General features: G+C 39.0%; 2 protein-coding genes and 1 long non-coding RNA gene across 5 annotated transcripts in view; 2 read left to right on the plus strand and 1 right to left on the minus strand.

The window, feature by feature from the left end:
* The window catches only part of DAPP1 (dual adaptor of phosphotyrosine and 3-phosphoinositides 1), a 41,478-nt gene extending 39,464 nt beyond the window's left edge, over positions 1-2,014 (plus strand). The window contains exon 10 of the mRNA XM_034442161.3: positions 1-2,014. Within this exon, the coding sequence (XP_034298052.1) occupies positions 1-48 (48 nt within the window). The 3' untranslated portion in view covers positions 49-2,014.
* LAMTOR3 (late endosomal/lysosomal adaptor, MAPK and MTOR activator 3) lies at positions 1,955-12,229 on the minus strand. 2 transcript variants are annotated; one of them, XM_034442163.3, is made up of 7 exons: positions 11,759-12,229; positions 8,449-8,488; positions 7,972-8,006; positions 6,132-6,190; positions 5,025-5,158; positions 3,990-4,053; positions 1,955-3,417 (listed from the first exon to the last, which is right to left on the minus strand). In XM_034442163.3, the coding sequence occupies exons 2-7, from the start codon at positions 8,455-8,457 to the stop codon at positions 3,344-3,346; spliced, it is 375 nt and encodes a 124-aa protein (XP_034298054.1). In that variant the 5' UTR covers positions 8,458-8,488; positions 11,759-12,229; the 3' UTR covers positions 1,955-3,343. The 2 variants fall into 2 exon arrangements, with proteins under 2 accessions (XP_034298054.1, XP_034298055.2); XM_034442164.3 differs by having other exon boundaries at positions 11,799-12,093.
* The window catches only part of LOC117679882 (uncharacterized), a 17,135-nt gene continuing 13,993 nt past the window's right edge, over positions 12,146-15,287 (plus strand). Inside the window, exon 1 of one of the 2 annotated variants that reach the window (XR_004595479.3) lies at positions 12,146-12,207. This is a non-coding gene — a long non-coding RNA (uncharacterized LOC117679882). Of the gene's footprint in view, positions 12,208-13,705; positions 13,868-15,287 lie in introns of those variants that run through there. The other variant, XR_004595478.3, reaches the window with a different exon arrangement.

Here is a 15,287-nt window from a genome sequence, read left to right on the forward strand (position 1 = left end):
TCCCAGATAAGGAAAAAACGCCAGCGTGACACCACACTCAGGCCATAGTAATTTTGGCTACAAATACTAACTGCAGAAACCAACATCGGCTCGTATTCATACACCTTCAGATTCGTTATTCAGCATTAAGAAGTGCTGCACCAGATCAGATCAGAGGTTTTTAAACTCTGCAGCTGCCGACTTGCTGACAACTTATTTCTAGGAAATTCTTAAACACTCTGTTAGAAGCAGAAGACGATTACCTTGGAAGATGGATATTCACCTATTCAACGTTTCATTATTCTGGATACGCCTACTAGTTACTGTTTGCTGCCAGGTTTTCACTAGTTCTTATGTAAGCAGTTTCAAAGTACTTAGTTTCATAGCATGAACCTTAACTAGTTGCAAACCTGCTCATCCCTGGCTGCCATTCCATATGCTTCAAACCATTTACACTCTGGTCTATTAAGACACATTACCTGCACAGTTTTTTTAAAAAAATAAGTTTTCATTTCATCTGTGGCTTTGACTGTTAAGACTCGTCTGCTAAAATCATTTTCTCAGAACTTCTGTAATTTTGACTTCCCTGATGAGCAATCATTATCGATGATTACTGCTAGTGGGACACGTTTCTATGAGCAAGTAAGATATTTTTTTAATATTGGGAGTACAGGTAGCCCCCGATTTATGACAATTTGTTTAGTGATCGTTCAAAGTTAAAATGGCACTGAAAAACATGAGTCGTGACCGGCTCTCACACTTATGATCGTTGCATCCCCGTGGTCCCATGATCAAAATTTGGGCGCTTGGCAACTGGCATGTAGTTATGACAGCTGCATTGTCCCAGGGTCATGTGATCACCGTTTGTAACCTTCCCAGCTGGCTTCTGACAAGCAGAGTCAATGGGGGAAGTCGGATTCATAGCCGCAGTGGTTCGCTTAACAACTGTGGCAAAAAAGGTTGTAAAATGCGGCGCAACTCACTTAACAACTGTTTTGTGTTGCAACATAAATGTTGGGTTCTATTGTGGTCATAAGTTGAGAACTACCTGTATATTGTGACAAATGAGATGGTACTTTAGAAGTCAGTTCCGGAAAGTCAGTTCCGAAGTCAGTTGGAAAAGCTGTTAGTACTGTGCTTTCTAAAGGCTGTGTCCATGGCTCTCATTCATTATTTACTGCAAGGTCTCAAAATGCCACAGTGGATATTCTCCATGCAGACAAATCGATGTAGCCATTTTCCAAGAGAAACTGCACATCTCAAGACACACGTAGATGGCAAGATGTGGCTTCAGCTACACTATTTAAATATATTTGCCCTATAGTAGAAACTGGTATCTTTCGGAAGCTTTACACTGAATACATATCTGTGTTCTGATCCTGGTTCAGTATACATTTTCTGCAAATATTCAGCATACTTAAGCATAAAGTCATGGGAGAGCATACCTCCTTTGCTAGATCATAAGAAGCCTGCAGAATCAAATCATAAGTCTGCCTAGCATTTTATTACCTCCAGTTGTCAGCTAATGTCTTTGGAAGGATGAAATAAAATTTTCAGTTAGTGTATGTATTTGACATATTGTGATGTTCTATGCCACTAACTCAAACCAATTCAATATAATTTTAGAGGCCAGACAGCTTGGGTTTAAAGTAAAGTGGCGCAACAAGAAATATAACACCATACGTATTAGGAAACAAATTGGCATTCATGTAGAATTACTATTTAATTAATTTCCATTAATTGCTATTTAGAATTAATACTGTTTAAGAGTTCCAAAATATATACAACCAAGTATGGTTCTCACTTTTGTTAACATTTTCTTGTATTTTTTAATCTTGTAAAACACGTTTTCTCATATGTTTTATTATTTAATATTTTTATGTTTACCAATAGGAACATTTCAAAATGTTACACTGTTGTCAGAATTTGTAAGAACAAGTGAATGAAGGATCGCATAAATATGTATTGGGAACAATTGTATCATATTTTATATTTTTATTATAAAATTTCTAATAAACCAGGAACAAAAAGAAAATACAATTTTAGCTGTGCAGTGGATAAGACAATCGTGATAATACAAACACTTTCAAGATTTACATAACTAATCTTCCTTAAATGATATTTCCACTACTGGATTTTGGGGGAAAAAAAGTACTTGTATACTCTCTTGGTTCAATGTTTCTCAAATGCAACAACTTCCAAATCATAAAATGTAAGAATGGATCTTGCACATTAGCTACTTGTTCTCAATCTTGGCAATCTCCAGGTGTGTACATTTCAAATTCTGGATTTCTCAGCAATGGCCACCTGGCTAGCGAATTCTGGGAGCTGAAGTTTACACATCTGAAAGCTGCCATGATTGATAAACAATGCTCTGGTCTAGACTCCACTTTATGCCTGATTTGTTCTTTACTTGAAGCCGATTTGTTAGAGTGCAGTCGTATATGTAGCTGGTAATGTCCTGTCAAAGTAGCTTTCTTCCATGTATAGAATATTCCTTTTTATATATTATGATTCTTATACTTTCCAACTTTCAAAATTCTTTCTCCCATTTAAAAAATACTCCAAGTTAGATTTCCCTGCCTTTTTTTTTCTCCAAGGCAACAACACTATATAAATCATCATACTGAGATTAAAGACAGCAATAATGTTGCTTTGCAATAGCTATCTCTGTGATAATGATCAGACTAGACTATACACCTTGCCTGTTTTTTATTCAGATTTGCTTAGGAACATACAAAGCCAGATAAGTCAGCAAAGTACCATAATTACATGTATTCAAAACATCAGTTTTACAAAGAATACAGAAAGAGGAATGCACTGATTAATTTGAACTCTGCAAAAACAGCTAGCATGTAGCTACTTGTTTACAAATAGCTACTTGAAGTTTAAAATTCTGTTATCTAAACAAAGAACCATTGATTGCATATCAGTATTAAAGCAAGTTCCCCCCATAATAATGTTCTTCTAAGCATAAAGGAAGATTTGACTGTAAAATGTATGTTTGCACTAGTCCCCATTTATCTAGACAGAGGCAACATATTGCTGGTAGAGTGAAAAAGTTGTGGATGGCATATTATACACAAAAAGTATTTTTTTTTCTACTATCAAATATGTGCTAGCATGAAGTTAACTCCATGGGAGTTATTATGCTCACTAATACACCCAGCAACCTAAGATATACAGGAAAAGCTACAGCCCATTTATTCCAATCTTATCTTATATTTCAGTCCAGTACAGTTTTTAACATATAATAAGAGAAAGTGACGCTTTCTCCAAGACATTCATTATACAGTGTGAAATTGACTGAATCTTTCCCTGTTTCATAGTAAAGACTTGCTGTGCTCTGGATATAAATACTGAGTTAAGAGACTTCCACCACTTGCCACAGCTCTTCAAACAAAGGGGCCAGCTCTTTTTCCAGGCTTACAATCAGACCTACGTAAAGATAGGCAAAGAAGATGAGATATAAAGATTAACTTTTGTCTCTCAAGCAGGAATGAAAGCAAGATTAAAATTTCATCTTAATCTATTGTTTTAGAAGGGCAATCTCATAGCTTACACTATGCTGGCTCAGGAACTCTGGGAGTTGAAGCCCACAGGTTGTAAAGGGTCCATAGTTGCCCACCCGGCCCAAGATTTTATATAGAGGCACTACTGAATCCATAACTGGCACAAGTGGGAATTACTTCACTTTCATAGTGTTAGGAAGAACTTATTACTTGGGTGAGGAGCGGTATCACTGCTAGCGCGACATTGATTTCCTTTTCTATTGGAGGAAAATTGAAATGTTTGGTTCTGCCACCAATATTGACCAAGGATAATCTGTGAAAGCTTTGGTATAAGGCTTTCAACTTAGGTCTAGCTTTTACTCCTTACAACAGGAACGACTAATTTCAAAATTCTTTGCAAAAATTGGATATAGCTTAAAAAATGGGCACAGACCGTATCCTTTAAATCTAAGTACTGAAATGCTGAATACACAGGGCTTTTCAATTTTGAAAATGTACCTGTATTGGCGTTGCTGCTGGCAATAAAACTCACTACCAAAGGAAGCTTATTGAACTGAACCACCTACAAGAAAAGAAATACAACTTCAACATTCAATGTAAGTCTTTTTGTTATGGTCAGTTTACCTGTTTGGGTTGTATATACTGCTAGCTGGCAGATTAGCCATTAGCCATTCTCTATTCCTACCCTTAAAGTGCTAATGCTGTCTTTTGCGTATATTCATAGGTACACAGATCACACCTAAATCTAAAATCAGGTAGTCCTCGATTTACAACAGTTTGCTTAGTGACCATTTGAAGTTACAAAGGCACTGAAAAAAGTGACTTATGAGCATTTTTCATACTTAGTTGCAGAATAGTTGCAGAATCACCATGATTACGTGATTTACATTCAGATGCTTGACAACTGACACACGTTTATGAAGGCTGCAATGTCCCAGGGTCATATGATCACCTTTTGCAACCTTCTGACAAGCGAAGTCAATGGGAAACCAGATTCACTTAACAACCTTGTTACTAATTTGATAACTGCAGTGATTCACTTACCAAATCTGGCAAGAAAAGTCGCAAAAGGGGGCAAAACTCAGTTAACAAATTTTTCACTTAGCAACATAAATTTTGGGCTCAACTGTGGTCGTAAATTGAGGACTACCTGTACATGAAACTTCACAATACCCCATTTCAAAACAACATTCTGGTTTCTTTTTATATTGTATAAATCTTTTAAACAGGCTGGGTTAATATATTCCGATAAGCTGCATACCTGTACAATACAATACTGTTAAACAAACTATTGAATCCAGATTCACCTAGCACACAAAACCCAGGTTGACTTAATCCCTTAGTGACTTAGGTTCATACATCATGCCAGTTAAACTCCCAAACTGTTTAAATTATAGGCGCTGATAGATTTCGAACAGACTTTTCTGTGGCACCCGAACTGATCCAGTTCAAAACTTTTTTTGCAGCATTTTTACACTTATTTACCTGCTAGCATTCTCACTAACAAGCAACCTTTGTTGGCTAATTTCTTACCTGGTAAGTGTTGTAGTAACAGATTATGCTTTTGTTTTTGGAAAGCCCAAGTTTGCTGCCTTGATCTGTAGCAAGTGCAAATGTTGACAGGAAACCAGGACGAAGAGCATGCTCAGGGGCGTTATCGTTGGCAACTAGAAAAAGAAGTCATTTTGTAATTGTTCACAGAATAAGCAGGAATGCAAACTATCATCTTCCTGGGCAACAGTATAAACTCCTGAGTCCTCGACATCCAGACAAGATCTAGCGAGTTTTAAAAGCAGTACTGGCTGTCAAAAAGCATAGGCCAGTTTTCTCTAACTTGGGCACCCCTCCGGGTGTGCAGATTCAGCATGACCTATGAAAAATGGTCCACTCATTTGGTGAAAGTTTGGGAAACAGGATTGGCTCTTCCATGAATATGGAACACCTGTGACCACAGCAAGGAAGAGCAAGGAGTACTGTGGCTCTTGCATCAGTATGTTTCAAAAACCGACCTGCTCCAGTCCTCTCTGAAATGCTATTAATTAAAATCCTCAATATATAATCAACCAGTACATTTTAAACTTACAAATCAAAAGTAATTAGGAAATCCGACAAACCTCTTCCTCTTTTTAGAAGAGGTTTGGTAGGTAAGTTTGGTGTACAGCTTAGCTTTTATTACGAGTTGCTTTCACTCATCCCTCGTAGAACATGAGATAAGGAGCCCACATTTTCACTCAAACTCAAAGCACCCACAAAAAAAGTTGGCATATGATTTCCTCAAAGTCAGAGTTTCCGTAAGTCACATTAAGGAAGTGCATCATGGCTGATGAACTGGCATTACGCTTCCTGCTGACCAACAACTATGTTAAAGGCCAACAAGAATGCAGTAACCAAATTATGATTAATGCAGATGCATGCTTGCTAGTTTATACAGTACTGAAAAAAATCCAGTTTGGGATCAGGCTGAAGTTGCATACTAAAACTTAGATATAAGATGTACGATATAAGATGAAACATCTTCCTTTCGTCACCTCAGTTTTGGTTGGAATGTTGTTCTTCAGCAGACAGTTCAATACCGAGCATGCAGCAATCAATTTGCAAAGGGATAATTCACCATTTTATCACTCTTTGATTATTCCTTACCCTTAATTACTGGTACACCATCTCTGTCTGATACTACAATAGCATGAAGTCCTTCAACACTAAAAAAAAATAAACGGAGATTGTTTAGTCATCTGTCTAGAAAGACAGTAAGCCATCTGAGTTTGCTGCCTCGCTTTTTACTTTTAATTAGTTAATAAACATAGCAATTTAAAACTTAATATGTTTATAAAATAATTTGATTTTTTAAACATAATTTTGGGTTCCTTATGTTGTAGCTAAGGTGATTTCCCATTTTATCATCACAAAAATTAACCTAGAGGTAGATTAGAATGAGTGTGTGTGATTGGCAAATCTCAATCGAATTAGATTTTTGGGTATATGAAAACTTGATTCTTATTTTCCTGGTCGCAGTACAATATCTGAATATCTTGAGATGAGCTCACATGAAATAAGTTTCTGATAATCACACAGTTTTCTCAGCAGTAAACATTATTTTGTAAACATTGAGGATTTTTATTCCTAAAAAATGGTTGGAAGGTGCTTGCTTATTATAGGTGTAACTCTGAAGCTAAACAGATTTTAGGTCTTTGAGATAGGCTGGGAAAGCCATAAATTCTAACCAGAATGCAAGGGAAGAAAAGAGGTTTGAAATACAGTTTCTTCATTCTGTTTATATTATCAACACTTTTGAAGCCATGTAATATTTGCAAGTTATGTTTATTAAACAGATGCTGGCAACCAAAGAATTCCATACAGGTAGTCCTTGACTTGCAACCACAATTGGGAGCAGAATTTCCATTGCTAAAGCAAGGTGGTTATTAAGTGAGTCGCCCCTATTTTACAACCTTTTTTTTGCAACAGTTAAGTGAATCACTGCAGCTGTTAAGCAAATCTGGCTTCTTCCACTGAATTTGCTTTTTGGAAACTGCCTGGGCAGGTTGCAAATGGTGATCAGCTGAGCCTGGGATGCTGCAACCGTCATAAATACATGCCAGTTGCCAAGTGCCCAAACTTTGGTCATGTGGCTCTGGAGACACTGCGATGGTTGTACATGTGAGGAAAATCACTTTTTTTCAATACCGTGGTCACTTTGAATGGTAACTCAATGAATGGTTGTACACTGAGGACTAGCTGTTCTGTATTTTGTGACCACAGAAAGTTGTCTTTATACTGAGGCAGTGCCTTGGTTGACCTTGCTCACCACTGTCAACACTGATTTCCAGGGTTTCGGTTTAGAGGTTTTTCTAGGAAAACCAAGAATGGAATCTCAGAATGTTTGCAAGCACAGCATATGCTCTTTCACAAATTACCGCTCTCAACAAGCAGGAAAAATAAATCTCCACTAGGAAATGGGTGATCTGTATTTCTGCTCTTATCCTCCTCAGTAAGGGCTGTGATGGAAAGGGATGGGTTAGAAAAAAAAAAAGCTCTCCTACGTATTGAGCCGATCAGATTGCAGTTTGTAATTTGGGGCTGTCCAAAGAAAAAAAGCTTTAAGAGTGGCCATTACCATTCTTCCCTCTCCAGCACAAACACCCCTAATTTGCCATTCAAAAAGTAATTCAAACTCCTCTGACAGATAAGATACTTCTTATGCTATTTATTTGGCTTTATAATCAGGGATTGCCCTGAAGCAGTTACGTATTTGACCAAAGGATTAGAAGGAGCAGCTAGATAGACCTGCATCTGGATACCCGATATATTCCTTGGTAAAACTAATGTCATCCTGCAATAACACTTAAGTGAATCAACTAGTGGCATCAGAAAAGAATGGGAAGAATTTCAAGACCATTTCAAGAGATTTTTGAAATTACTCAGAGCATTTTTACACTGATAAGTTTACATGCTTATATGGTATAAAAAATAATAAGTATTTTACCTTGGTAGTTTTTTATACAGGAACCTTTTCAAATCCTAGAGTGAAACAAAGCAAACAGTTTTTTTAGCCACTTATATTATCTTTAAGAGATCATACTCCTTAATGTTTGAATTAAACTAGATTTTGGAGAAACAATGCTTTGTTGTCATTAGAAAGTATGATATTTCTTTAGGAATTGGGAGTAATTCCTACATACTGCCAGGATCATAAGCTTAATCATTATAGGCAAATAAGTAAACAGTACTTGACCTTCTCATCCCAAGCTTCTTGGCCACATTTTTGAGTGCATTTGTACTATTGAGCTGCCATATGGGCAGATTGTTCCTCGTATCCGAACCAATTACTCATGAATTACTAATTCAATAGAGGTTATAGACTAGAATAAGCAAAATAAATATTCCATAAACATTAGAAATTGTTCAATATATAACTTGTTACAAAACAGTTTCCAATCATTAAAAGGATATTCATACTTACATCTGCCATGATACTCAAAAAACTATGACTTGGCAGCCCACTGAAAAGCCAAAATGATAATATGTTTAGAAAAGATAACCTGTTCACCTTTAAGGTGATATCAGACTCTTTGCTGTTTCTATTGCAAGCAAAACATAGCTACTGGGGCTGCACAATGATCTGGATTCAAAGGTAAAAAATGGTTTGGGAGGTTAGATGGCCCATTGAGATGCTTTTTTATTGTTTTGCCTAAGTTTATCCTTGTCAGGCTTGTAAACAATTACCCTTTGTTAATTTTTTTCATTTTTTAAATATGCCGTAAAACGTGTGGGCATGCATAATTGTTAATACTACCTTAATTCAAACACACCTTTTTCTGGGATCCACTGTAGAAGCTCATGTGGAGGTATAATAAAATTAAATACACATACCAATATATTTAAGTATGATCCTTTATGAAGCTAATAGACAGGATTATATTTGTATACTTAATGCCTATATTTGACCCCAGGCTGGAGACAGTTAAAATAAACCAAACAATTTTCTTTCTAGGCAGGAGAAACTAAAAGGTGACTACAAAATAAATAATGTTGTTTATTGTACATGTCAATATCCAGAAGGCTACTACAAGTGTGCAACTTAACAGGGGAGTCAATTTAATGACTTATCAATCTATTCCAGAAGGGTTGCAGTGTAATTGTATTGGTTCTTATATCTTTCTGTGTCAAATGTATTTGACCAAATATATATAATCTCTCAATATAGAAGTGTTGCACTTGGGACCCTCTCTCACTCTGTCTGCACAATCTATTTCCAAATTCCATTTGCACTCTAGCTCCCTGTAAGCACATTCTATCTTCAAATACTTTGGTTTCTAATTTGAGTGGGTGGTTTTTCCACAACATTCAGGAAAATATGTATTGCCCACAGATGCAAAGTACATGCCCTCACAGTCCAACTTTTTTTTCCCCTTTGAATTTGGAGATCCCTACAGATAACAGCAAACATCAACCCAATTACGAAGCACAGAGAAACGTCAGTGACCACGTCCACAGGGATCACTTCCATGATCATGCAAACGGAATAACTTTTCCAGTGGTGATGCACAGCTGTGAAACAATATTTCTGAATTCTGGATTTGGAAAAGTCAAACCTATGGTGAATTCAAAGACCAGTTAATTTTGAAATAAATAAAAGAGTACTGAATAGGTGGTTATTATCACTTGGCCAATTTTCTCTGGGCTCTACATTGGATCTTTTGCCAAAAGATCTATGAGTGAGCTGCTGGTACAGTTCTACAGAGGAATTATTGAGTCTGTCATCTGCACCTCTATAACTGTCTGGTTTGGTTCTGCAACCCAACAAGACAGACACAGACTTCAGAGGATAATTAGAACTGCAGAAAAAGCAATTACTACCAACCTGCCTTCCATTGAGGATCTGTATACTGTACGAGTCAAAATGAGGGCTGTGAAAATATTTACAGACCCCTCACATCCTGGACATAAACTGTTTCAACTCCTACCCTCAAAACGATGCTATAGAGCAGCGGTCACCAACTGGTGGTCCGTGAGAAAATTTTGGTGGTCCGCAGAAAAAATATTTTTTCTGCGGACCACCGCAGAAAATTTTTTATTATATAAAAGTTATTGAATTTTTTATATTGCACTAAATCAGGGGTCCTCAAATTATGGCCCCTGGGCTGGATACGTGCAATGAACGTTTATGTTGCTGCAGAGAGTCTCCCCCTTTGGGGTCTTTTTGTGCGGGTCAGAGGGGGGCAGAAATTCTGACTTGGAGTCTGCTTCAGCCTCCTGGTGAGGGGCTTTGGGTGAAGGCTGGAGAGAAGTGCCTCTGGTGGCAAGGAGTCGGAGGGCCTTATTCCAGTGGGACTGCATCATGGCCTGGAACTGGTTGACCATCTCAGCCCACTGAACCTCCAGGCGCTGGTACCTGGCCTTCACTCCCGCAGGTCTTCCCTCTGCTTGGAAAGCCTATGCTCATAGTCCTCAGTGAGGTGCTTCTGCTGAGCCTCCTTCTCCGTCAGATCCAATTTGAACTGAGCCAGCTGTTTTGCCAACTCTTTCTTGTGGTAGCTGCTTAGTTCCAACAACTGCTCCCTGTTGGGGCCCTAAGGAGCCTGGGCGGGCAGGCGAGGAGTGGCTGGGACGGGGAGTGGCCGGCGAGGTGCCCCTCGATGTGAGTGACATCAAGTTGGCCATGCCCACCCAGTCACATGACCACCTAGCCACGCCCACCCAGCCAGTCATTAGGCAGATCATATTAGTGGTCCTCGAGATTTAAAATTATGACTTTAGTGGTCCCTGAGGTTCAAAAGGTTGGGGACCCCTGCTATAGAGCACTGCACACCAGAACAACGAGACTTAAGAATAGTTTTTTTCCCGAACACCATCACTCTGCTAAACAAATAATCTCCTCAACACTGTCAAACTATTTACTAAGTCTGCACTATTATTAATCTTCTCATCATTCCTATCACCCATCTCCTTCCACTAATGACTCTATGACTGTAACCTTGTTGCTGGTATCCTTAATATTGACTGTTTCCCTATGACTATCCTTAAGTGTTGTACCTTATGATTCTTGACGAATGTATCTTTTCTTTTATGTACACTGTATGTGCGTATGCACCAAGACAAATCCCTTCTGTGTCCAATCACATTTGGCTAATAAAGAATGAATCCTTCCTTCCTTCCTTCCTTCCTTCCTCCCTCCCTCCCTCCCTCCCTCCAATACTCGAGCTCTGAAATCCATCTATCCATCTATCTAATACTCGAGCTCCGAAAAAACAACAGTGTTAGACCTGGTTAGTGTTTGGATGAGAGACCAACAGGTAAGCCCAGGTTTGCCCATAGCCTGGCAAGTAGGAAAAAAAAAAAGATACCAAAAAACAACCCCAACCAGTTCCGTATCATTGCAAAGGAAAACTGCATGGATACAGGGGGGAGAAAAGGGAAGTAAAAAAAACCCCAAAACAAATAAGGCGGATGCACAGAATGATAAAAGACCATCGGAATATCTTGGGGAGGAGCAACGAGGTTTTCGGGGCGATGAAGAGGCCGGGCATTTACCGGCTCCGATCCAGAAGCCCCTTAACTACTCTTGTCCTCACGAGAAAGCCGGAAAAGGGGGGGGGCAGAAGGAGGTTCTCATCCCCCTAAATCTGGAGAGGATCAGGTGTCCTAATAACGAAATTAAGCCCGTGAGAAGGACGAGACGAGATGACACTCCCCGCCGCCTTCTTCGGGCATTCAGAATAACGGCAACCGCTTCCTCTCCTTCCCTCCCTCCCTCCCTCCCCCATACGAACCTCCACTCTCTTCCGGCATTTAACGCTTTCACCGACCGACCTTATCCTGCGCCCGAGTCGTTTTCCGGGTTCCCCGTCGTCACGTGACCTTCGACTACGCCCGTCTCTCTCACACGTGAGACTCATCACATCCGGTCAGGCGCCTCTCCCCCGCCCCCCGAGGTTGCTAGAGATACTAAAAAAGGGGTGGGGTCTTGAGACAGCGCGAGATAGACGCGTTCCGTCCCTCACGTGACTGCTTGTCAGTGGCGGCCTCGGACATTTGCCGGAGTCCGCGTATAAAGCAGAGGTCTTTCAAACTTGGCCGCTTTAAAGACTTGTGGACTTCAACTCCCAGAATTCTCCAGCCAGCATAGCTGGAGCATGCATGCTGGAGCATAGCTGGCTGGAGAATTCTGGGAGTTGAAGTCCACAAGTCTTTAAAGCGGCCAAGTTTGAAGACCTCTGGCGTAAGGCGACGTTGCTAGAGATACTTAAAAGGGCGGGAGCGTAAGAGGAGTTCGAGGGGGTTGGGGGGGATGGGGAATCGGACGAATTTGCCAGAAGCCAACTCGCTGCGGCAAACTCACCCACGGGTAACTTGGCGCAGGGACAGCTGGCCACGGCTCAGTCGCCGCGAGGCAACTCGTTGTGGGGCAATTTAACAATTCTATTTAATTATTTTTATTTGATTTATATGCTGCCCTTCTCCGGAGACTCAGGGCGGCTTACAATGCGTTAAGCAATAGCCTTCATACTTTTGTATATTTATACAAAGTCATCTTATTTTATTGATTGATTAATTGACTGATTGATTGATTGAATTTCTATACCACCCTTCTCCCAAAGGACTCAGGGCGGTGAACAGATTATGATTTCATATACATATAATGTGTGTGTGTGTGTGTGTATATATATATATATACACATACATACATACATACATACATACATACATACATACATACATATATATAAACAGTAAATAATAAATTGAATCAACTTGGTGTATCTGCTAAGACCTTGGCATAGAATTTAGATGTTTATGCTAGCCCTGCTTGTTGAAACAGAAAGGTCTTCAGGGCACGTCGGAAAGTGCGAAGATCTGGGATTATTCGTATTCCAGGGGGTATTTTGTTCCAAAGAGTAGGTGCCCCCACAGAGAAGGCTCTCTCCCTTGGAACTACTAGACAACATTGTTTTAATGATAGTACTATGAGTAGGCCTACTCTGTGAGAGCGTATTGGTTGGTGGGAGGTTATCGGTTGCAGCAGGTGGTCTCGTAAGTATTGCCCCCACAATCCGGGTCCTTAATTTAAAATCAATAAAAAAAATATTTTATTTTTTTGCCATTCACATTTCATTCTGTCCCTCCTTTTTGCATCCTTCCTTTAAGGATTCTCTTCCATCATTTCTTTGATGTGAATAGAATAGAATAGAATAGAATAGAATAGAATAGAATAGAATAGAATAGAATAGAATAGAATTATTTATTGACCAAGTGTGATTGGACACACAAGGAATTTGTCTTTGGTGCATATGCTCTCAGTGTACATAAAAAGAAAAGATACATTCCTCAAGAATCATAAGGTACAACACTTAATGATAGTCTTAGGGAACAAATAAGCAATCAAATCATATTAGGAAACAGTGAATATAAATTGTAAGGATACCAGCAACAAGGTTACAGTCATACAGTCATTAAGTGGAAGGAGGTGGGTGATGGGAACGATGAGAAGATTAATAGTAATGCAGACTTAGTGAATAGTTTGACAGTGTTGAGCGAATTATTTTTTTAGCAAATTGATGGCGTTTGGGAAAAAAACTGTTCTTGTACCTAATTGTCTTGGTGTGCAATGCTCTATAGTGTTGTTTTGAGGGTAGGAGTTGAAACAATTTATATCCAGGATGCAAGGGGTCTGTAAATATTTTCACTTAATTTCATTTAATGTAACTCTTGTCCTGCAGCGAATTGGCCGTGGCAAGCTGTCATAGACCCATGGGGATGATGGAAACAACCAAAAGATTAACGTATGAACAGTCAACTTAGCTGGGTAGCGTAGAACACTTTAGCTTAACCTGCCCCCATAAAGATATGTGGAGTTCAACTCCCGACACAAAGGATCCTAGGTAAACAGTGTCTTAAGGGGAATTTTAGACAAAACAAACCTTTTCAGTGGGTCATCGATCTTCCTGGCTCCCAACTTAATTTTCATTCTGTTCTAAGTAGCTCCGATTCAGATAGTCCTCGACTTACAACAGTTTAGTGACCATAGTCGATAGTCCTCGACTTAAAACAGTTTAGTGACCATTTGAAGTGACAACAGCACTGAAAAATGTGACTTAGGACCAGTTTTCACACTTGTGACCATTGCAGCATCTCCCTGGTCATGTGATTTCCCTTTGGATGCTTGACAATTGGTTCATATTTATGACGATTGCAGTGTCTTGGGGTGGGGGTGGGGTTTCATGTGATCCCCTTTTGTGACCTTCTGACAAGCAAAGTAATGGGGAAGCCAGATTCACTTAACCAGCCCTCTCAGTAATTTAACAATTGCAGTGATTCACTTAACAAATGTGACAAAACTCACCTAGCAAATTTCTCACTTAGCAACATAAATTCTGGGCTCAATTGTCGTAAGTCAAGGACTACCTGTATTTCCATTTTAAGATAGCATGGTGGGCAGAAATGCTACTGGTGGCTCAAAGTTTGGAGAAATATTTTTCCTAAGTCATTTTTTAACTTGGAACTCTGTTTTGTTGTGAGAAACAGGGCTTTCTCCACTGTAATGAATTGCATAGATATTCAATAAAGATTTCAAAAAATTTGCGAACATCATCTGAAATTGGGGAGAAAAGGGAAGCCAGCGTTCTGTAGTTTGAGATGCTTCAGAAGAGACCAGGACTCCATTGCATAATGAGCCAAAGGCCTCTAAATCGGACAGACTGCTTGAAAGCATTTTGCTATGAAGAGAATCCTATGTCCACATAATTATATTGAATATCAATGAAAACTGTGACATAATTACATGTATATAATCTGATTTTCCCCCACTCATTTTGTATTTACACAAATACAAAAGGGTTCCAGGTTCAGTTCCAAATTTTTTATTTGCATGGAAACAAGAATGATCCTACTGGAGGCGAGATTTGGATATGCTGTCTCTTATTGGTTCAAGTTTCTATTTTCTATTGGCTCTTTCTATTCACTCCTAGAAAAAGCCAAAGCCAAGATTTGCAATAAAATAAAATAAAAAATTGCCATTGACTTGAGCACTATAGGCAACTTACAAGAATGGGTTCCTTCCTGAAAATCTTTTTAACCTGCAAACTATCTCTTCAATCTGGTTTGTTCAATGCACTGCAGAGCCTTCTTTTTGGCCCACTTTAATGTTCTACCTTTGGTAGTATTGGATAGGAATTTTCATGAAATTTAATGAAATCCATAGACCACAACGAACCTGAGACCTTAGTCCATATATTTCTTCAATGCCCCTTTAAAAACTTACTTGGTGGTATACCTTTACTACCTCCTATTAGAGATCAAGCT

The sequence above is a fragment of the Pantherophis guttatus genome, chromosome 8, assembly GCF_059756535.1.
Source record: "Pantherophis guttatus breed Tessera chromosome 8, ASM5975653v1, whole genome shotgun sequence".
Taxonomy (NCBI): Eukaryota; Metazoa; Chordata; class Lepidosauria; order Squamata; family Colubridae; genus Pantherophis; species Pantherophis guttatus.

Bases quoted from the DNA above. Each gene is read 5' to 3' on its own strand.
- LAMTOR3 (XM_034442164.3), bottom strand. From the start codon at position 11,884: ATGAGTCTCACGTGTGAGAGAGACGGGCGTAGTCGAAGGTCACGTGAC. The intron at 6,191-7,971 runs GTAAAATACTTA...ATTTTTTTTTAG, and splicing joins CTGTATAAAAAACTACCAAG to TGTTGAAGGACTTCATGCTA. The intron at 5,159-6,131 runs GTAAGGAATAAT...TTCTTTTTCTAG, and splicing joins TGGTGTACCAGTAATTAAGG to TTGCCAACGATAACGCCCCT.